The 18596-nt window shown below is 36.1% G+C and overlaps 1 protein-coding gene across 2 annotated transcripts in view; it reads left to right on the forward strand.

Moving 5' to 3' along the window:
• RELCH (RAB11 binding and LisH domain, coiled-coil and HEAT repeat containing) overlaps nucleotides 1–18596 on the forward strand; it is a 113217-nt gene that overhangs the window by 90152 nt on the left and 4469 nt on the right. Inside the window, exons 23-28 of one of the 2 annotated variants that reach the window (XM_043889331.1) lie at nucleotides 443–525; nucleotides 1329–1392; nucleotides 2801–2939; nucleotides 6898–7014; nucleotides 10287–10375; nucleotides 13812–13882. In XM_043889331.1, coding sequence (XP_043745266.1) covers nucleotides 443–525; nucleotides 1329–1392; nucleotides 2801–2939; nucleotides 6898–7014; nucleotides 10287–10375; nucleotides 13812–13882 — 563 coding nt within the window. Of the gene's footprint in view, nucleotides 1–442; nucleotides 526–1042; nucleotides 1126–1328; nucleotides 1393–2800; nucleotides 2940–6897; nucleotides 7015–10286; nucleotides 10376–13811; nucleotides 13883–18596 lie in introns of both variants that reach the window. The other variant, XM_043889332.1, reaches the window with a different exon arrangement.

Below are 18596 nucleotides of genomic sequence, written 5' to 3' on the forward strand. Positions count from 1 at the left end.
GTTTAAAGACAGTCCAGTTTGTACCTTGTTGGTCAAAATAAAATTATACCAGATTTATTTAAAAAAATTTAACCGTAGAACCCAGTATGTCGTCTTTTTTGCTTCTTTAAAAAAATAATAATAATAAAGAATAAATCTTTATTTTAAATTGCCTTTTAATTGAATATGGAAATTGTGTAGACTATGTGACCAAAACTACAAATTGCCATTGAATTGGTGACAAGCTGTTTTCGGGGACTGCTAGGCTGTGGAAGCTTTATTTTCCTCCTAAGCGTTCTCTGCCTTTTTTAAGCACTCCAGTAGTAATATTGGCTTAGCTTCTAATTTTGGTTTTGCTTTTGTGTTTTCTCTTTCTCTTGGTTGTGCCTTTCTTCTCCCCGTGGCATTGTTGTTTGTTCTTTCCATGCATCACCTGTGAATACCCCCTGCGCTGACCAATCAGCTGTTGGTGAAGGGGGTGAATGAAACTCTGGTAGCTCAGAGGGTTGTTCCTGCTCTCATAACTCTCTCCAGTGACCCTGAAATGTAAGTGTCGTCCTTGCCTTTTACCTTCAGCACCCCTTTCAAAACGTGCCTGTAAAGAAATAACCATCAGCTTTTAAATTCATTGAAGAGTAGGTTTAACTCTTTAAAATAATAATATGGGATTATGCTAACTTGATTTTAAACTATTATACTACTATTGATGTATGGGTTTTTGTTTTTGTTTTTTAAGTCAACCTTCACAATAAACCTGATGACAAGGCCCATATATTGAAAGGGTTATTAGTAGTATTGGTCCTCAATAAACATCTCCAAAACTTAAAACATGCTGATGGACTATTTCTTCCAAGCCAAGAAGGGATGCTCTGCTAATCTCACTAACATGTTGTTACCAGTAAGTATAGTGGCATGAACCAGAGGCTTAACGTTTTAATGTCTCGTGTGGGTGACTAAACCAAGAAAGGCCAGTGAGTCTGCCTGCCCATCCTCAGTCACAGCTAACCCAGTTCTCATTCCAGTTTACCAAACCATTTTTTATTGCATGTTGACTGGTTTACAGCTGACTCTTCGAGGCATGAGTGAAGCGTTAGTTGACAAGCGGGTTGCTCCGGCCCTTGTTACCTTGTCCAGTGATCCTGAATTGTGAGTTCCACAGACTGCGACCTTAAGTTATCCTGTCTGTCTTTTTGAGCATTCTTCTTGGTCTGCTTTTTTTTATTTAATTTGTCATTGCTAGCGACTAATACAGTATATTTACCTTGTACTTACCTTGATATATACTTTAATAATAACCAGTTTTTCGTCTCAAAGAAAATGTCAGTTTTTTTCTTCTTTAATTCTAACAGCTCTGTCAGGATTGCTACAATTCCAGCCTTTGGCACGATTATGGAAACAGTTATTCAAAGAGAGGTAGGAAATGAGTGGAATTTATTTAATCTGTATGTACTGCTGAGGTGATGAAAGCACATGACCATACACATACCCTATGATTGGGGGCAGGGAAGATATACATTCATTTTATTTCTTAGTTAATTATGGGCCAGAGGGGATCTCAGTATTTGAAAATATGATAGCCTACCAAAAGTATCTTTTCACATGCTAAGGCTGTCTCTGGTCTTTCTTCTCAATTAGAAACTTCAATATAAGCCAGCTCTCAGATGTTCTATTCTGAGCTGGTCTGGATACTGCAGTATTGAATAGTCCTTCACAGCAGGTATAGTTTCACAGACTTCTCTCATTCAGTAGACTTCTGGATAGTCTGCATAAATTCCCAGTTGTCAGTACGTGCAGATTTGAAGGGAACAGGTTTCCTCAGTTTCGGGAATGGAGGCTAGAGGTACCTATGTTCTTGTAACTATCATTCATATCAGACTGCAAGTCATGTCATAGACTGGTGTCATCTTTTTGCAGTCCACTTCACTAGGACAACGTTCTGTCATGCCTGCTTCAGGAGATTACCAAAGTTTTCCTCCCTCAAAGTATATTTTGATTCAGAAACTTGTGTGATCTAAAATTTGTTCGGTTCTGTCTGTACCATTTACTATTAGACACTTATCAAATGTTATCAGAATGTTATTCTCCATTATTAGATTGGACATTTCCTTGCACAATGAAAAAATGCTGTACATTAGAAAATCAATTATTTGTGGACATATTAGCCACTTAAATGGAAAACAAGATTTTCCATCTCATAGACATTTCACACACAAAAAATTATATATATATATATATATATAAACTGTTTTGTAAAATTTTTGTCATAGAGATTTTTTTTATAACAAAAAACTAAACAACTTTGTTAGTTGTGGGAAAAAGTATTTTCTGTTTTTTCACTTACATGTATATATATATATTTCACTGGTGGAGCAAAATAAAAAAATACATCATTCTGCAAAGCTTGCAGTCTTGGCAGAATTTCAACATGTTCTTAATCCCAAAATAAAAACTTCTTTTAGGGAAATATGAGTAATATATAAGTCACTAATGACTCATTGCTTTCAGAAGGTGAATAAGTGGGTAACTTACACTGTGATCTGTTTTAAGAATTCTGACTTAGACACAAAATCATCATACATTTATCTTTTTCCCTAAATATTATGGGATCTTTTCTACAGTTTGTCAGGGAACATTTGTGTTAAAAAAAAAAAATGAGTTGGCAAACATAAAAATATAGGCTCTTTTCTGAGCTGAAAGACTAAAGAAGTACTTAATTTCAAACTTCAACTCATGTTGATATAAGTCATTTGAATCCAGTGATGCAACCCATGTTTAGTGTGTATCTTTCTCTCAATTTGACTATATAATATTCAATTTTAAGTTGCTGGAAAGAGTGAAAATGCAGTTGGCTTCTTTCCTGGAAGACCCTCAATATCAAGACCAATATTCTCTGCATACAGAGATCATAAAAACATTTGGTAGAGTTGGGCCTAATGCAGAACCAAGGTTCCGAGATGAGTGTAAGTTGCATTTTTTTTTTTACTCTTTTTTTCCTGAATTGACATGCAAGAGCAAAACCATAAGTTTCTCTGTGGATATGTCATGTGTTAAAGCCTTTTCTGCACTTTGTCTTTCATACACTGAAAGCTAAAAGTGAAGCAAGTTTCTTACTGGGGATTGATCACTATTGCTATTACTCAGTGGTTTCTTATACTGTATCCTGTAGACATATGAAAAGTAACTCGTAAATAATTTCAAGTTATTTTTAGAACAGTTCTTAATAACAATTTCAAAATAACTGTGCTCCTTATATTTAGAGATTATTATTTAATTCTTATTTCTAAGGAAATTTATATGTGTTTCTAGACATGTTATGAAAGACGTACATTTTTCTTCCACTTAGCATGCCATTCGACAATTTTGTTTTAAGTCACAGCTTGTCAATCTGCTAAATAATCTGCATAATGATCTGCTAAAGCATTTTCTACAGTTTCTGTAGTGTCACTTCTACAGTGAGCCTCAACTTTATGATAACAATTTGAGGGGTATCAAAGCATCCAATAATTATTTCACCAAAAGCATGACAATTATCACTGCTACATCTTAGTCCTTTTATTTTTAACCATTTGACATGCTCTTGAAAAGATCACAGGCTTGGTTTCCTAAGTCAGTTTATAAGAATTATCACCAAAAATATTGTCAGGATTTGGACTGCAGTGTCCAAAAGGGCATGAACACTTAATGGAGCTACAAAAACACAATCATAAGATTATTTCTCGATGGGAAATAGTGTTAGTAACATGAGGAGGAAATAGTAATATTTCACATATTTCACAATTAGTTAACAGAAAAAGGTTTAGTATTTTAGTTAGCAGTAGGGTTAGTTCCTCATCATAGTAACATCAGATTTACAGATGACCCTCTGCAAGAGCTTTGACTAACTTTACTGAGGGTGTAATTGCCCTGAAGCAGGTCTTGGCTATTGAATCAAGGAATAGGCTAAATAGTGGACCTTTGGTGGGTGCCACATTGTTGAGAACACAATCGAACCTTTTTATGTACATTCAAGAGAAAGACTGACACATTACATAGAAAAAAGAAATTTTCTTTTCACAGTGATCCCAAAATAACAAGATTCGGCTAGAGAAAGGATTGAGAATAGCCGTTTCCAGTGCTGGAATGGGTGTAGTGACCGTCGTCCCTGAGGCCTCCTATAGGCTAACTGTGTACTGATCGACAAGTAGGTTTCATACAGTCTACCTTCACATTCTGGCACTAGAAGAGCAGTTTCCATTGTTTGAATGGGTGTAGTGACCATTGTCCCTGAAGCCTCCTACAGGTTAACTGTGTATTGATGGACAAGTGTGTTTTATACAGTTCCTTCACATTCTGGCACTAGACCTTTTTTCTTTTTTTAAGCCAAAAAATAAACTTTTTTTTTCTTTTGTATTTACTACTCAGTCAGTTGGTTTCTCTTTTGCTTTAAAACTTTACCCCAAGGAACTTAATGTCCTGTATTAATAAGATGAATGGTAGACAAAGTAGAACCCATATTGACAAGGATGCTATATTGTTATCTATCTGTATGTATAGACAGTTACTATTAGGAATTAGAGAAAGATCAGAGAATTGCAGGGTAGTAACTGCTATTTCTTGGAGTGATATTTTTGAACTTTTCCTCCTCTATTTCTTAGAGAATAGAAGACATCAGTTCATCCCGTGGCCCTTTTTCTTTCCCAACTCTTAGTTATCACAGGACCTTTTGGTTTTGATTTTTATCTCAGAGGCCATTTGATTTTTTCAGTGAGTGAGTGAAGTCGGTCAGTCCAACTCTTTGCAACCCTATGGGCTGTAGCCTGCCAGCTCCTCCGTCCATGGAATTTTCCAGGCAAGAATACCTGAGTGGGTTGCCATTTCCTTCTCCAGAGAATCTTCCAGACCCAGAGAAAGAATTCAGGTGTCCCACATTGCGGGCAGACTCTTTACTGTCTGAGCCACCAGGGAATATTTTTCAGACTATGATAGAATTTTGTTTTCCACTTTTTTAACTTTATAAGGCTCTCTGAAAATGTTCAGTCATACTTCAGAGATTTTCTAACATAGCAGTCTTATGTTTCAAATCAGTTTTTTTTTTTTAAGTTCCTTATTTTAGATCTCAACCCTTTTATAAAAAGAGAGGACATGATTCCCTTCATTGTTGCTATTGGATCTACCCCAGAATATATTTTGGAACTTTACTAAAATCTATTTTTTTTAAGTTGCCTATTGATTTATCTTTACTTTGTTTGCAGTTTTGAATCTTTAAATGAAAGGCTCCAGAAGTGGCCTTATGTTGTGTTTCCTATTTTCCTTGCCCACTGAAGGTCATTTGTAGAAATACTCACATTTAGGTTATTAAATCTTTTAACCATTTATCTCCATCTGAGGGGTTAACAGTTGAGTGAATTAATTGGTACAGATGTGGTAACCCAGGACAGTACTTATATAATGAAATGTTGAATTCTGTAATAAATATCTATCTTTTGAGATTTAGGAAGATCCTAAATGATCACCTTTAACTGTCAGTAGACTAGAATTTAAAGAAACTTATTTAGGTTTGTTTTCTAGTTGAGCAGTTTTAAGGGGATATTGTGTAGTGTGGTTGTTGAGTTTCTGAGAAAAACATTGAGGAAAGGATTGCTTGAATAACAAATAACAAAAAAAAAAAAGAAATAACAGAGAATGAGCAGAATGAATAGAGAGGCCACGCTTTTATAGATAAACAAGTGCAAGGAAGGTAAGTTTGGGCAGAAATGAAATAAAGAATCTTTGAGAGACTGTCTCAGAGCCACCATTTTGTTGAGGCCTCAGCATGCCAGCTAATGAATCAAAGTTTCAGTGAATTCATTAGGAATTCAATGAATATTTGAAGTTTTTGTCTTATACTTATGTTTTTAGAACACCTCTTAAGTATGTTGTTACCGTTTTTGACAAGTCAAAAAGTCCCCTAAAAATGGCTGTTGTTGTCCTAAGTTTTTGTGGGTTTTTTTGTTTTTTTTTTAACATTTACTAAGGTAAGCTTAAAGATTATAATTATAGTGCTATCTATTGAGAAAGAAGGTTTTTTGATAAGGAGATTATGGCTTTAACCTATGCAAATTCAATGTAAACATGAAAGAAGTCACTGCAGTTGGTCAGAATATGTGCTTATGAACCACATTTTGAGTCCCCCAGCTAAGCAGGGATGAGAAAGGGACCCTGTGATCAACAACTTGATAATCATTTACCCTGGCGCCCTTTCTCCAAGGAACCTTGGTTTTAGTGGGAAATGGTATTTACAGATCATGATCTTAGGCAGTAGGGGTGCTCAATGTTACTTAAGTGGTCATTGTTTCTTGCGCCATCACTTTTATTTTAATACTGTGTTGTCTGTATTTTTGAAATTTTATGCTGTTCATTGAGATATCAGATATTGAGCCCACTGAGTGACTTGAAAACTCAGCCATCTGGGCTATTTGACATTGGTCTTTGCTATGAACTTGAGAAACTAAAGCCAATAATATTTTCATGAATTAGTGAAATAATTTGATATTGAAAGAGAATAAGTATACTGTATTTTATCTTTTAATAGCAACAGTAATACCTGATTTATATAAACTTTATAATATTAACACAAGAGGTAGGTTGTTTACATTTATTTATTTGGTTTTCATTTTTCAGATTGGGAAACTGAATTGCAGTGAAGCCAAATGACCTGTGTACATCCTCACAGTTAGGTTATAATGGCATGCTGTAATCTGTTTCTCCCAAATTCTGGATCACTCTTTATTCTGAAAAAACATGCTTTCTTCCCTAGTAAGAAAAAGCAAGTATAGGATGTGGGTGATCTTTTGAAATCATCCAAAATTAAAATAAAATTTTATAAAATAAAATATTATTTTTTTAAATGGATAAAGCACATTTTAGGTTAAAATTAATAATTTATTTTTCTCTTTTCAGTTGTTATACCGCATCTGCATAAGTTAGCCTTGGTGAACAACTTACAAATTGTGGATTCTAAAAGACTGGATATTGCCACCCATCTCTTCGAAGCCTACAGTGCGCTTTCCTGTTGCTGTATCCTTGCTTTACTATGTGTGTCTACATTTAAGGATCAGTTTTGCAGTGAACCTCAGTTGTTAAAGATTGAGAAGTAGAATTTTTTCTTCAGTTCAACTAAGAAGTAGAGTAGAAGTTTAAAAATTTGAGTTGACTTGCCCCGCTCTGCATTCTGGCCATCCCTTAATTTTAAAAAGTAACTTGATAACTATTTTTATATGTTCTGTAGTTTGAAAACACTAAAATTTTATCTGTGTTAATCAGCTGTATGACTTAAGCCACAAATGAGCTACAGCTGAGGCTTCTCTGTTAATCAAAAGGAAGCCTTGTCTGTGTCCTGGCATTCACTTTTAGTGAATGTTTAACCACCTTTATGATCCTATGATTATCTCTTGGAGACATATCACTCATTGAAAAAAAAATACGGGGCCACCCAGGTTAATCATTTGCATTGATAGCAGAACTGGAGGAAAGCTCAGAGATCATGTAACCCATGTCACTCACTACTTTCTATAAATGATTAAACTAAAACTTGAAGACATTAGTGACTTCTCTTTTTTAATAGTTAAAAGCAAAATTGTGACTACAACAATAACTTTAGCTATCCTGTTAAATGTTCTCTTTACTATCCTAGACCTAGTAAAATAAAGCTAAGAAATAAAAATGAAATAAAACTAAGAAGGAAGTAAAGATAATGATGGGCAGAGCGAACTCCAGCTTTCAGGCTTTCCCATTAAAAGCAGAATAGCCCTGGAAAGGGGAAATAAAAGATTGAGAAAGGAGTGAACACTAAACACTTGAATAGAACAGTGAAAGTATGTGCCACACAACATAATCAGAGAATTACGGTTGGGACAGAAGAAATGATGGTAGGGAAAGTGGAAATGTACAACCGTGTGTTAAGGAGCTGCTTGTCCTTTTCAAAATGTTAAAACTTGAAACTTGATGCATGGTTGAGAGCATTTCATTTTGGGACTCTACTGCAAATTGCCTAGTCACGTGGCTGATATAAGCTACTTTTTTATAATATAGATTATATAATAGGCAGAGATACCATATTTTGATAATTTTGCTTCAACTAACCATAGATTTTCTATAAGTTTAATTCCAGTAAAAGCAGAACTTACTATCATTCCTACTTTATCTAGTTGGCATTTTCAACTTAGAGAAGATAGAGGAAGCAAAAAGAGGAAGTGATAATTGTGAATTCACAAGGAAGGACTCGTTAGTAATGGAGAAGTGACAGGACCCTTACAAGAAAGTAATAATGGCATGTCAGAGTGGCATATCAAAGAAAACATGGATATGTTTATGCCTGTTTCCTCAACTTTGCGAAAGTAAATGTTTACAAACTTAAGTGAACAGTTAACGTGTAATTTTATATTTTCTTAGAGTTTCAAAAGGAATATGCCTCAAAGAAAATGAGAAAGTCAAAAAAAGAAAGATCAAAAATTTTAGCTCTGTAAACCTAATTTTCCAAGTGGACACGGCAGTGGTTTCTGAAAAGCACAGGCGTCTGTATAGGAGTGTTACTGTATATTTAGGTATGTGCAGAATACTACTATAGAGAGAATGAGGTGAAAAGTCTTTATACCAGCACAGTAAGGGAAGACTCATCTTAACAGCAGACCCTGTACAGGTAGTTCCACCTGAGTCAGAACTTGTGTCAACAGGGTAGTTATGGCCACTAAGAAAAGCACATTGTCTATGTCTGTCCTGCTGTTCCATTGCATTCTGAATTGATAGAACACAACATCTTGTTTTAATAGGTTTGGCAAGGTGTTACGTCAAGAAATGATGTTTAATATAAAGTTTGAAGGAGTCTTGAAATATTTGACTTGGAAAAGAAATGGTTTAGGGATGAAAAGATAATGCGAAAATTATTTTAAAGGTTGTTATGTAGAAAAAAAACGTAGGCCCATTTGTGTAACTAAGGTGCGGAGCAAACGCTGACACGCAACAAGGCCTGTGGTCTGAGAAGAGCTTTCTGAGTTCTCTAAAAGTACAGTGACCTCTTCTATGAAACTGAATATCCTGTCACTGTAGGCAGTCAGAGGCCTTATGACCATCATTCACGGATGAGGTAGAGGTGGTTTCTAACTTCAGATAGGACTAAATGATCTGTAAGTTTCCAAATCCTAAGAAGGACTGTGGGATTTCATAGGGAAGAGGACCAAACAGTGAGTAGGTAGAGAGGAGGCTTTATTCCTCTCTCTCTTGAAAATAACTGTATTTTCAAGGCAGTAGTTATATGGATTTTTTTACTTAATAAAGTTTATTATAATTTAGTTCAGAAAAATCAGCTCATCTTTATAGGGGAAGTCATTTACTGGCACTTATCATTTTAATATTAATATGGTATAATATTAAATAAGAACTATTTTTAAATGGCTCACAACTATGATAGGTGAGAAAGTGTCATTAAGTAATGTGCATGAACAGGGTGAATTGTTTTCTTGAGAAATGCATCTGCTTTCCTGACTCCTTTCAATGTCATATAATCAACTAAAACTCATATGACTAAGAAATATAGGTAGTACTAAACTTACTACAGCAAAACCTCTCTTGCCCAATTCAATCAGGACCAGTATGGGTCAGTTTAACAGAATGGTTGAAGTAAGAAATCAAGAAAATGATATATACCTAAGGTAACTTCTTTTAACTTAAAACACATAAATGTAACTTATTTTACCAATCTTTTGATGTAGTTAAGGCATTTCTTTTGTGAATCTGCTGATTAGAGTTTTAAACATTAGCCTTCTTAGAATAATCACATTCATAATATAATTGCCTATGAATTTCAGCTTAAGTTTGTTTAAAGAGAATCCAGAAACATTTCTGATAATGGATACTGAATTTTTCTAGATTTTTGTATTTTTCTTTTTATTTTAATATGCATAATATTTTAAACAGCAATGTTTTAAGCAACTGGACTTTCAACTTAATTGTCATGGAAATATTAATTTTCTTTTTATCCTCTTTTAAACATTCAATTAAATTTCATGATTTCATTTTCATTCTTATTACTTCCTATGTCTATATACCATGTTATTAAGCTATGTGCTGTTACAATAATGAATGCTTCTGACATGAAGAGATTTGTGACAATAAACACAGTTGACTGTTGACAAGTAACTAACCCAACAGATGAGGATGGAGCTTTTGAGGGAAGCCTGTTGGCTCTACGTGATCAGTTATACCGTAATCCTCATTTAAGAGATCTGCCTCTGTTGTCCTGTGGGACATACCAGTTTGGTTTTTGTAAATGTTCTTAACTACCTTCTCTCAAGTCATTTCAGAGGATTTAATGGTTAATCACTTTTTACCTGGTCTCAGATGTTTACGAATCGACATGGAACATCTTTCTCCAGAGCACGAAGTAAGCTCCTGTCATGATTAAGCCATTGTGATTATCAGGGCCGTGTTCATGTGTTTTAATATCTCCTATACGTGTATGCATGCATGCCAAGTCGCTTCAGTCGTGTCCGACTCTTTGCAACCCCGTGGACTGTTGTAGCCCTCCAGGCTCCCCTGTCCATGGGATTCTCCAGGCAAGAACACTGGGGTGGGTTGCCGTGCCCTCCTCCAGGGGGTCTTCCTGACCCCGGGATCCAGCCGTGTCACCATGTCTCCTGCATTGGCAGGCGGTTTCTTTACCACTAGCTCCACCTGGGAAGTTCATTATCTCCTATACAGACTTTCATTCCTCTTCGTGTGAGGCCTGATTATGATATGCTGTGCTTAATTTTTTCAAATCTAGTTCAGTGTCATTTTACGGATTTGTTAACTAGTGATGAGATCTTAAGCAGCTCCTTTTGCATCTCTCTGTTCAGTTCTCTAAAGTAGGCATAACATACTGTCTAGAATTTAGCAAGGAAAGTATGTGAAATGCTTTTTATCTGTAAAATACTGTACATCTTAGTATTATCTTAGACCATCAGCTTTCTTAGAAGCAAAGTTTCTATTTTCTGTCTCCATTTCCTCATAACGCTTCTCATTCTGTTTATCTTCCTGTGTCCTCAGGACGGAAGACACAGTTTCCTTCCCTGTTTTGTCATTTATTTCCTATTCTGTGTCATCAGTTTTTCTACCAGCTTTTTCTTTAGCCTATTACCATGTTTGACTCTCCCGTCCTAAACAAAACAAAACCAAACCAAAGCCTTCCCGTTACCCCTTCCCCACACCTCTTTCCCTGCCGGGAGTCCACGCTCACTCCCAGCCCTCACACACTGCACAACGTCTCCACCGGCACGCCCGGCCAGCAAAGCTCCCGTCTGAGCTCACTGGGATCCAAGTGCCCTACTGCGCAGCCGCGCCGGGGTGCGGAGCCTTTTCCTCGCGTCTGTGTCAGGGCGCAGTGCTTTGGGACTGCCTTAGATTCGGCAGGTATAAAGTGGCATCTCATGATGGTTTTCATTGCATTTCCTTGATTGTTTTCAAACTTGGAATTCTTTATGTGCTTACTAACATCAAAGCCTTTTTAGGTTTTTTGCCCATTTTTCTCACTTTGGATTATATTTTTCCCTGTTATTTCTTTGATGTTTGTTATATAATTGGAATACCAGTATTCTGTTCATTTTGTATTTTATGAATATCTTTTCCCATTTTTTTTTCATATTTTTGGCCTATTTGAACACTGATTTTTAATTTTAATAGATTGATTAAATCTTTCTGAGACATGATCTCCTATACTTTCTTCCTAAAATGTTTAAAATTGTATTTTTACAGTAAAATTCACAATCCATCTAAAATTAGTTTTTATGTATGATGTGAGGTAGTGCGTAAATTATGTTTTTTCCTATACAGATGACCAACTGTCCCATTATTGTTTATGGAACAGTTCATTATGTCTGTACTGATTGGCAGTGCCACTTCTGTCGAATCTGATGTTTCCTTGTATGCCTGCATCTGTTACTCGGGAGCATTCTTTTTCTGCTCATCTCCTTCTTGTTTATTATAACATTGATATGAACTGTATCATTGTGATGAACTGTCTTTATTACAGTCGCTTGTTAAAAAGTCCTGAAATCTAACAGGCAGGTTCAGCATCCTGTCCTTTTTTTAGAACTCTTCATGACCCTTATCATTTTTATGTAAATTTTAGCATTAAATGAGATTCCAAGAATGATCTTGTTCAGATTCTGGTGAAGTTTAATTGATTCTATAAATTAATTGGGAGAGACATCAACTTCATAATTTTGAGTGTTAAAACATGGGGCTTCCCAGAAGGCTCAGTGGTAAAGAAAAAAAAAAAATCCACCTGCCAATGCAAAAGGTGCAAGAGACACAGGTTCCGTCCCTGGGTCAGGAAGATACCCTGGAGGAGGAAAAAGCAACCTGCTCTAGTAATGTTGAGAAAATTCCATGGACAGTCCATGGGGTCAAAAATAGTCAGACACAACTTAGCAACTGAGCATGCATGCGCGCATCCAGAACATACTGTATCTTACATTTATTTAGATCTCCTTTAATGTCTTTCAATAAAGTTTTATAATTTCATTTGAAAAAAACTGTCACCTTATATTTATAATGTTATAATGCTAACTTTTTTTAGGATTATATGTTTTTTAACCCTTTGTTATCAGTGTATAAAAATGTATATAACTTTTGTATGTTGAATTTATGTATGGCTAACCTGAGAAACTTCATTTTTAATTCTAATAATAAAATGTCTCTGGATTTTTTTAAATAAGTTTCAAATGCAGGAAAATCACCATTTATATTATAGTAAACAATATATTATTTTCTAATACTTTTACTGTATTTTTTTCCCTTTTCCTTACTGTAGGCTCTATACCTTTTTACTTCTGATATTAATTTGTTTTTTGCTTTCTTTTTAAACCAGTTTTGTTAGGGGTTATGAATTTTATTAACCTTCTTAAATACTGAACTTTTGACTGTTGATTTTTCTCTGTTTTTTAGTTTGACTGCTATTTTCATGTTTATTTCCTTCTGCTTTCTTTAGGTTTGATTCCCCCCCCCCCCCCCCCCGTTTTTTCTAACTCCTTAAGGAGGAAGCTTGGATTTTTTACTTGTTAACTTTTCTTTTCTGATACATAAATTTAAGGCTCTCAGTGTTGCTTTAGCCACATCCCTTTTGCACCATCGTAGCTTTGTTATCATTTAGTTCAAATTACATTCTCATTTCCATTATTTCTTTATTGATCCATGGATTTTTGCTTCATGAGGTAGAGAGAGTTAATTTTATGAGACAGTTCTCTTACATTTGTATTAACTTTTTGTGATCTACTTGTTCTATCAGCTATGAAAGACGTTAAAATTATGATTGGGAATTGCTTTTTTCCCCTCTTTTTAGCTTTTTCCATATTGTGCTTTGTAACATTTTATAGTTGCCTTTTACCAACCTGAGGGAATTTGTTTTTATTGCTGGTTGGTTGAGTATTTTTATCATGAGGGTTGGTTGGATATTGTTAAATATATTTTTCTGAGTCAGTTGAGATGATTACATAGTTATGGGTTTTTATTCTCACAATATTTGATGTTAATGGGTTTTTATATGCTAAAACAACCTTTGAACTCCTGTAAAAAATCCCACTTAGTTATGATGCATAATTCTTTTATTAATATATGAAGGTAGATTCAACTTGCTAGTATTTTGTTCAGGACTTTTGCATCGAAGATGAAGGCTGTCTGTAGAATAGAACAAACAAGAGGCAAGCCTTTAACAAAGTAACTGCCAAAAGTTTCCTCTTTTAATTAACACATTAGCTTATGGCAATATTAAATACTTAATTAAAAGCTTTAATTTTACTATGCTACCTATATTTCACTAAAGTCAATTTTTTTTATATCAGGTTATTTTAACTTCCATGATAAAAGAATGTGAACAAAAAGTAGAGAACAAGACCGTCCAAGAGCCTCAAGGGTAAGACTTTAATTCTTTTTTATGGCTTTGTGTTAACCTTAATTTCTCTACATAAAATTTTTGTCAGTGGGTAAAGTGTTTTATATTGTGTTGTTTTGTGGTAATTAATTTAGAAGGCAAGAAAAGCCTTTACATGGGCAGTTCACACATACTAATCCATAAACCATCTAGGGAATTTAAAATTCAGATCTCTGCCTCATTCTCTGGGCCCTCATCTTTCTGAGTCAGCCTGCTGCTGCTGCTGCTAAGTCGCTTCAGTCGTGTCCAACTCTGTGCGACCCCATAGATGGCAGCCCACCAGGCTCCCCTGTCCCTGGGATTCTCCAGGCAAGAATGCTGGAGTGGGGTGCCATTTCCTTCTCCAATGTGTGAAAGTGAAAAGTGAAAGTGAAGTCGCTCAGTCGTGTCCAACTCTTAGCGACCCCACGGACTGCAGCCCACCAGGCTCTTCCGTCCATGGGATTCTCCAGGCAAAGAGTACTGGAGTGGGGTGCTATTGCCTTCTCCGTCTGAGTCAGCCTAGAGATCTGTATATTTAAAAGCTTCCAGCCAAAACACTAATTCAAAGAGACGAGCACCCCAATGTTCATAGCAAAATTATTTACAATTGCCAAGATAAGGAAGCAGACTAAGTGTCTATCAACAGATGAATGGATAAAGATGTGTGTATGTCTGTGTATACACACATACATAATGGAATACTACACCATAAAAAAGAGGGTATTATACCAAGTGAAATAAGTCAGGGCAAGACAAATATTGTATGATATCATTTACGCAGAGTCTAAACAATACAACAGGATTGTGAATATAACAAAAAAGAAACAGACTCAGATACAGAAAACAAACTAGTGGTTACTGGAAAGGGGGAGGGGCAATATAGGGGTAGAAGGTTAAGAGGAACAAACTATTGTATATAAAATAAATTACAAGGATGTATTGTACAATATAGGGAATATAGCTGATATTTTATAATAACTATAAATGGAATATAGCCTTTAAAAATTGTGAATCATTATATTGTACACTTGTAACTTACATAATATTGTATATATCTATCAGTTCAGTTCAGTTCAGTCGCTCAGTCATGTCCAACTCTTTATGACCCCATGGACTGCAGCACACCAGGCCTCTCTTTCCATCACCAGCTCCTAGAGCCTGCTCAAACTCATGTCCATCAAGTCAGTGATGACATCCAACCATCTCATCCTCTGTTGTCCCCTTCTCCTCCTGCCCTCAATCTTTCCTAGCATCAGGGTCTTTTCTAATGAGTCAGTTCTTCGCATCAGGTGGCCAAATTATTGGAGTTCCAGCTGCAGCATCAGTCCTTCCAATGAATATTCAGGACTGATTTCCTTTAGGATGGACTGGTTGGATCTCCTTGCAGTCCAAGGGACTCTCAAGAGTCTTCTCCAACACCACAGTTCAAAAGCACCAGTTCTTTGGCACTCAGCTTTCTTTATGGTCCAGCTCTCACATCCATACATGACTACTGGAAAAACCATAGCTTTGACTAGGTGGACCTTTGTTGGCAAAGTAATGTCTCTGCTTTTTAATATGCTGTCTAGGTTGGTCACAGCTTTTCTTCTAAGGAGCAAGTGTCTTTTAATTTCATGGCTGCAGTCACCATCTGCAGTGATTTTGGAGCACAAGAAAATAAAGGCTCTGTTTCCATTGTTTCCCCATCTATTTGCCATGAAGTGATGGGACCAGATACCATGATCTTAGTTTTCTGAATGTTGAGTTTTAGGACAACTTTTTCACTCTCCTCTTTCACTTTCATCAAGAGGCTCTTTAGTTCCTCTTCACTTTCTGCCATAAGGGTAGTGTCATCTGCCTATCTGAGGTTATTGATATTTCTCCCGGCAGTCTTGATTCCAGCTTGTGCTTCATCCAGCCCAGCGTTTCTCATGATGTACTCTGCATATAAGTTAAATAAGCAGGGTGACAATATACAGCCTTGACGTACTCCTTTCCCGATTTGGAGCCAGTCTGTTGTTCCATGTCCAGTTCTAACTGTTGCTTCTTGACCTGCATACAGATTTCTCAGGAGGCAGGTCAGATGGTCTGGTATTCCCGTCTCTTGAAGAATTTTCCTTAGTTTGTTGTGATCCACATAGTCAAAGGCTTTGGCATGGTCAATAAAGCAGAGGTAGTGTTTTTCTGGAACTCTTGCTTTTTCAACTATCTGACAAATGTTGGCAATTTGAGCTCTGGTCCCTCTGCCTTTTCTAAATCCAGCTTGAACATCTGGAAGTTCATGGTTCACGTCCTGTTGAAGCCTGGCTTGGAGAATTTTGAGCATTACTTTGCTAGTGTGTGAGATGAGTGCAATTGTGAGGTAGTTTGAGCATTCTTTGGCATTACCTTTCTTTGGGAATGGAATGAAAACTGACCTTTTCCAGGTCAGGTCTCCCACGTTGCAGGCAGATTCTTTTTTTTTAATTTTACTTTTGCAGGCAGATTTTTTACCAGCTGAGCCACAAGGGAAGCCCAAAAATGCTGGAGTGGGTAGCCTATCCCATCTCCAGGGAATCTTCCCGACCCAGAAATCAAACCAGGATCTCCCGCATTGCAGGTGGATTCTTTACCAACTGAGCTATCAGGGACACCCTTATAAGCTATACTTCAATAAAACATTAAAAAAGAAAATAAATAAAAGCTTCCAAAGAGATATTGATAGGTAGTTGGATTTGGGAATCACTGGTGAAAATAGTTTCTAAAAATTTGTGACAAGAGTCGTAACATTTAATGTGATTCACTACATAAAGGATTGTCAGCATGTGAATGTTCTAGTCACATGCTTCTAACCAAACTAATTAGAGTCAAAGATTTAGTGAAATTAAAATATGAACATAGATGTGAAGAATAAAGTTGGTCATTTCAGGACAGGAAGTAATTTATAAATAGTCTGTTGTACTCTTTCTAAAGTAACCTTGAACAGTTAATCTTAAATGGAATCTGCTGGCATGAAAAACTCAAAGGTGTTTCCTTTATAAACGTAACTACCAGGAATATGTGTTTCATCTTGTCAGGCCAGGTACCCATGCAGAAAATCCTCCATACTCCCAACCCCAACAGACACACACACACACACACACACACACACACACTGTCTTTTCCTCCACACTCCAAACCCCAATACACACGTGTACACACACACACACACACACACACACAGAGTCTTTTGCCCCTTACCACAGGTCAGAACTGTTGCCTTAGTCTCCTTGAATGGTGGGAGCTCTTCTATCATTTTAGCCATAGAAAGTTATAAAATAGAAATACTTTAATAGGTTTCTACTCTGAACACGAAATCCATAAAGTTAACATTAAAGCATATAATTCTGTTCATTTTTGTACATTTAATATGAACATTTTTGATGCCTTATTAGTTTAAAATGTAAAAGGTTTGGGACCAAAATTGAGAAAAACTGTATGTGAAATACATTCTAAATGACTTTTCATAAATTAGCATGCAGGAGTTTTACAAGAAAGAAATCTCTGTACCTTCCTGAGATGCCTTTGGTTATCTGACCTTCCATTTAAAAAGAAAAGTTCACTTTTATAATCATAGTTTTCCTGTATTATTCAAATTTCTGTATTATCATTTTTTTAAATACTTATTCCACAGAATTTCAAATAGACACAAACTAAACATGATATAATGAATCCTCATGTATTCATTACTCAACATATATATTAACAGTGAGTATGAGAATTAAGGTGGATTCAGGATATATTCAGATATGAATTCAGTTTAACTTGGCAACAGATTAGACTAAGAGAGAACTAGAATCTAAGGATTTCCAGGTTGGATGATGGCACAGTACAGCCAAGTGGAGCTATTCTCAAGAGACGTGTTCATTTACAGTTTGTAGTACAGTTAGAAAACCACTGCAAGCAGTTACTGAGATTTAGGAACTATTAGAATATCAGTGGTAATTAGAGGAGTGGAGGTGGATGGATGATCTCACTTGGAAAGAGGGCTCAGATATAAAATTAGACCTGTGTTTAAAATGCAGCATCTAGAAGAAGCTTGGGCTTTCCAGGTGACTCGGTGGTAAGGAATCCGCCTGCCAGTGCAGGAGACTCGGGTTCAGTCCCTGGGTCAGGAAGATCCCCTGGAAGAGGGCATGGCAACCCACTCCAGTATTCTTGCCTGGAGAATCCCATGGACAGAGGAGCCTGGTGGGCTACAGTCCATGGGGTTGCAAAGAGTCAGACACGACTGAGTGACTATTACTTCACTTCATGAGAAGCTTTGCTAAGAATTAGGAGGCAATTCAGAGTGGTGTCAAAAAATCAAACAGGAATTTAAAAGAGAAGAAGTAGTGGTCTTCAACTTGTAAGATAGAGTGATGTGGACAGAGAGAGAAGTATTCTAGGACATAAATAATTTTTAAAATAGGCCAGAAGCAAGAGGTTCTATAGATGCAGAATCAACAAGTAACGGGAAGCTATGAATTACAATGGAAAAGTCTGAGATTTCCTTGAAAGCCTGCAGTAAGAAGACAGTACTTTACAGGGCAGTCCATTTCATTTTTAACCACTTGGTTTTTTAAAAATTCCTTTCATATTCTGAGTTTAAGTCTCCCTTCCTGTAACATCTACTCTCTAAAACAAGTTTTGGCAAGGGGTCAGAGTCAGACTCTTTTGTCAAAGTAATAAAAAATACAAACTCTTCAGAAAAACAAACAAAAAAATGCTATAATGC

The sequence above is a fragment of the Cervus elaphus genome, chromosome 27 (assembly GCF_910594005.1).
Source record: "Cervus elaphus chromosome 27, mCerEla1.1, whole genome shotgun sequence".
Classification (NCBI taxonomy): Eukaryota; Metazoa; Chordata; class Mammalia; order Artiodactyla; family Cervidae; genus Cervus; species Cervus elaphus.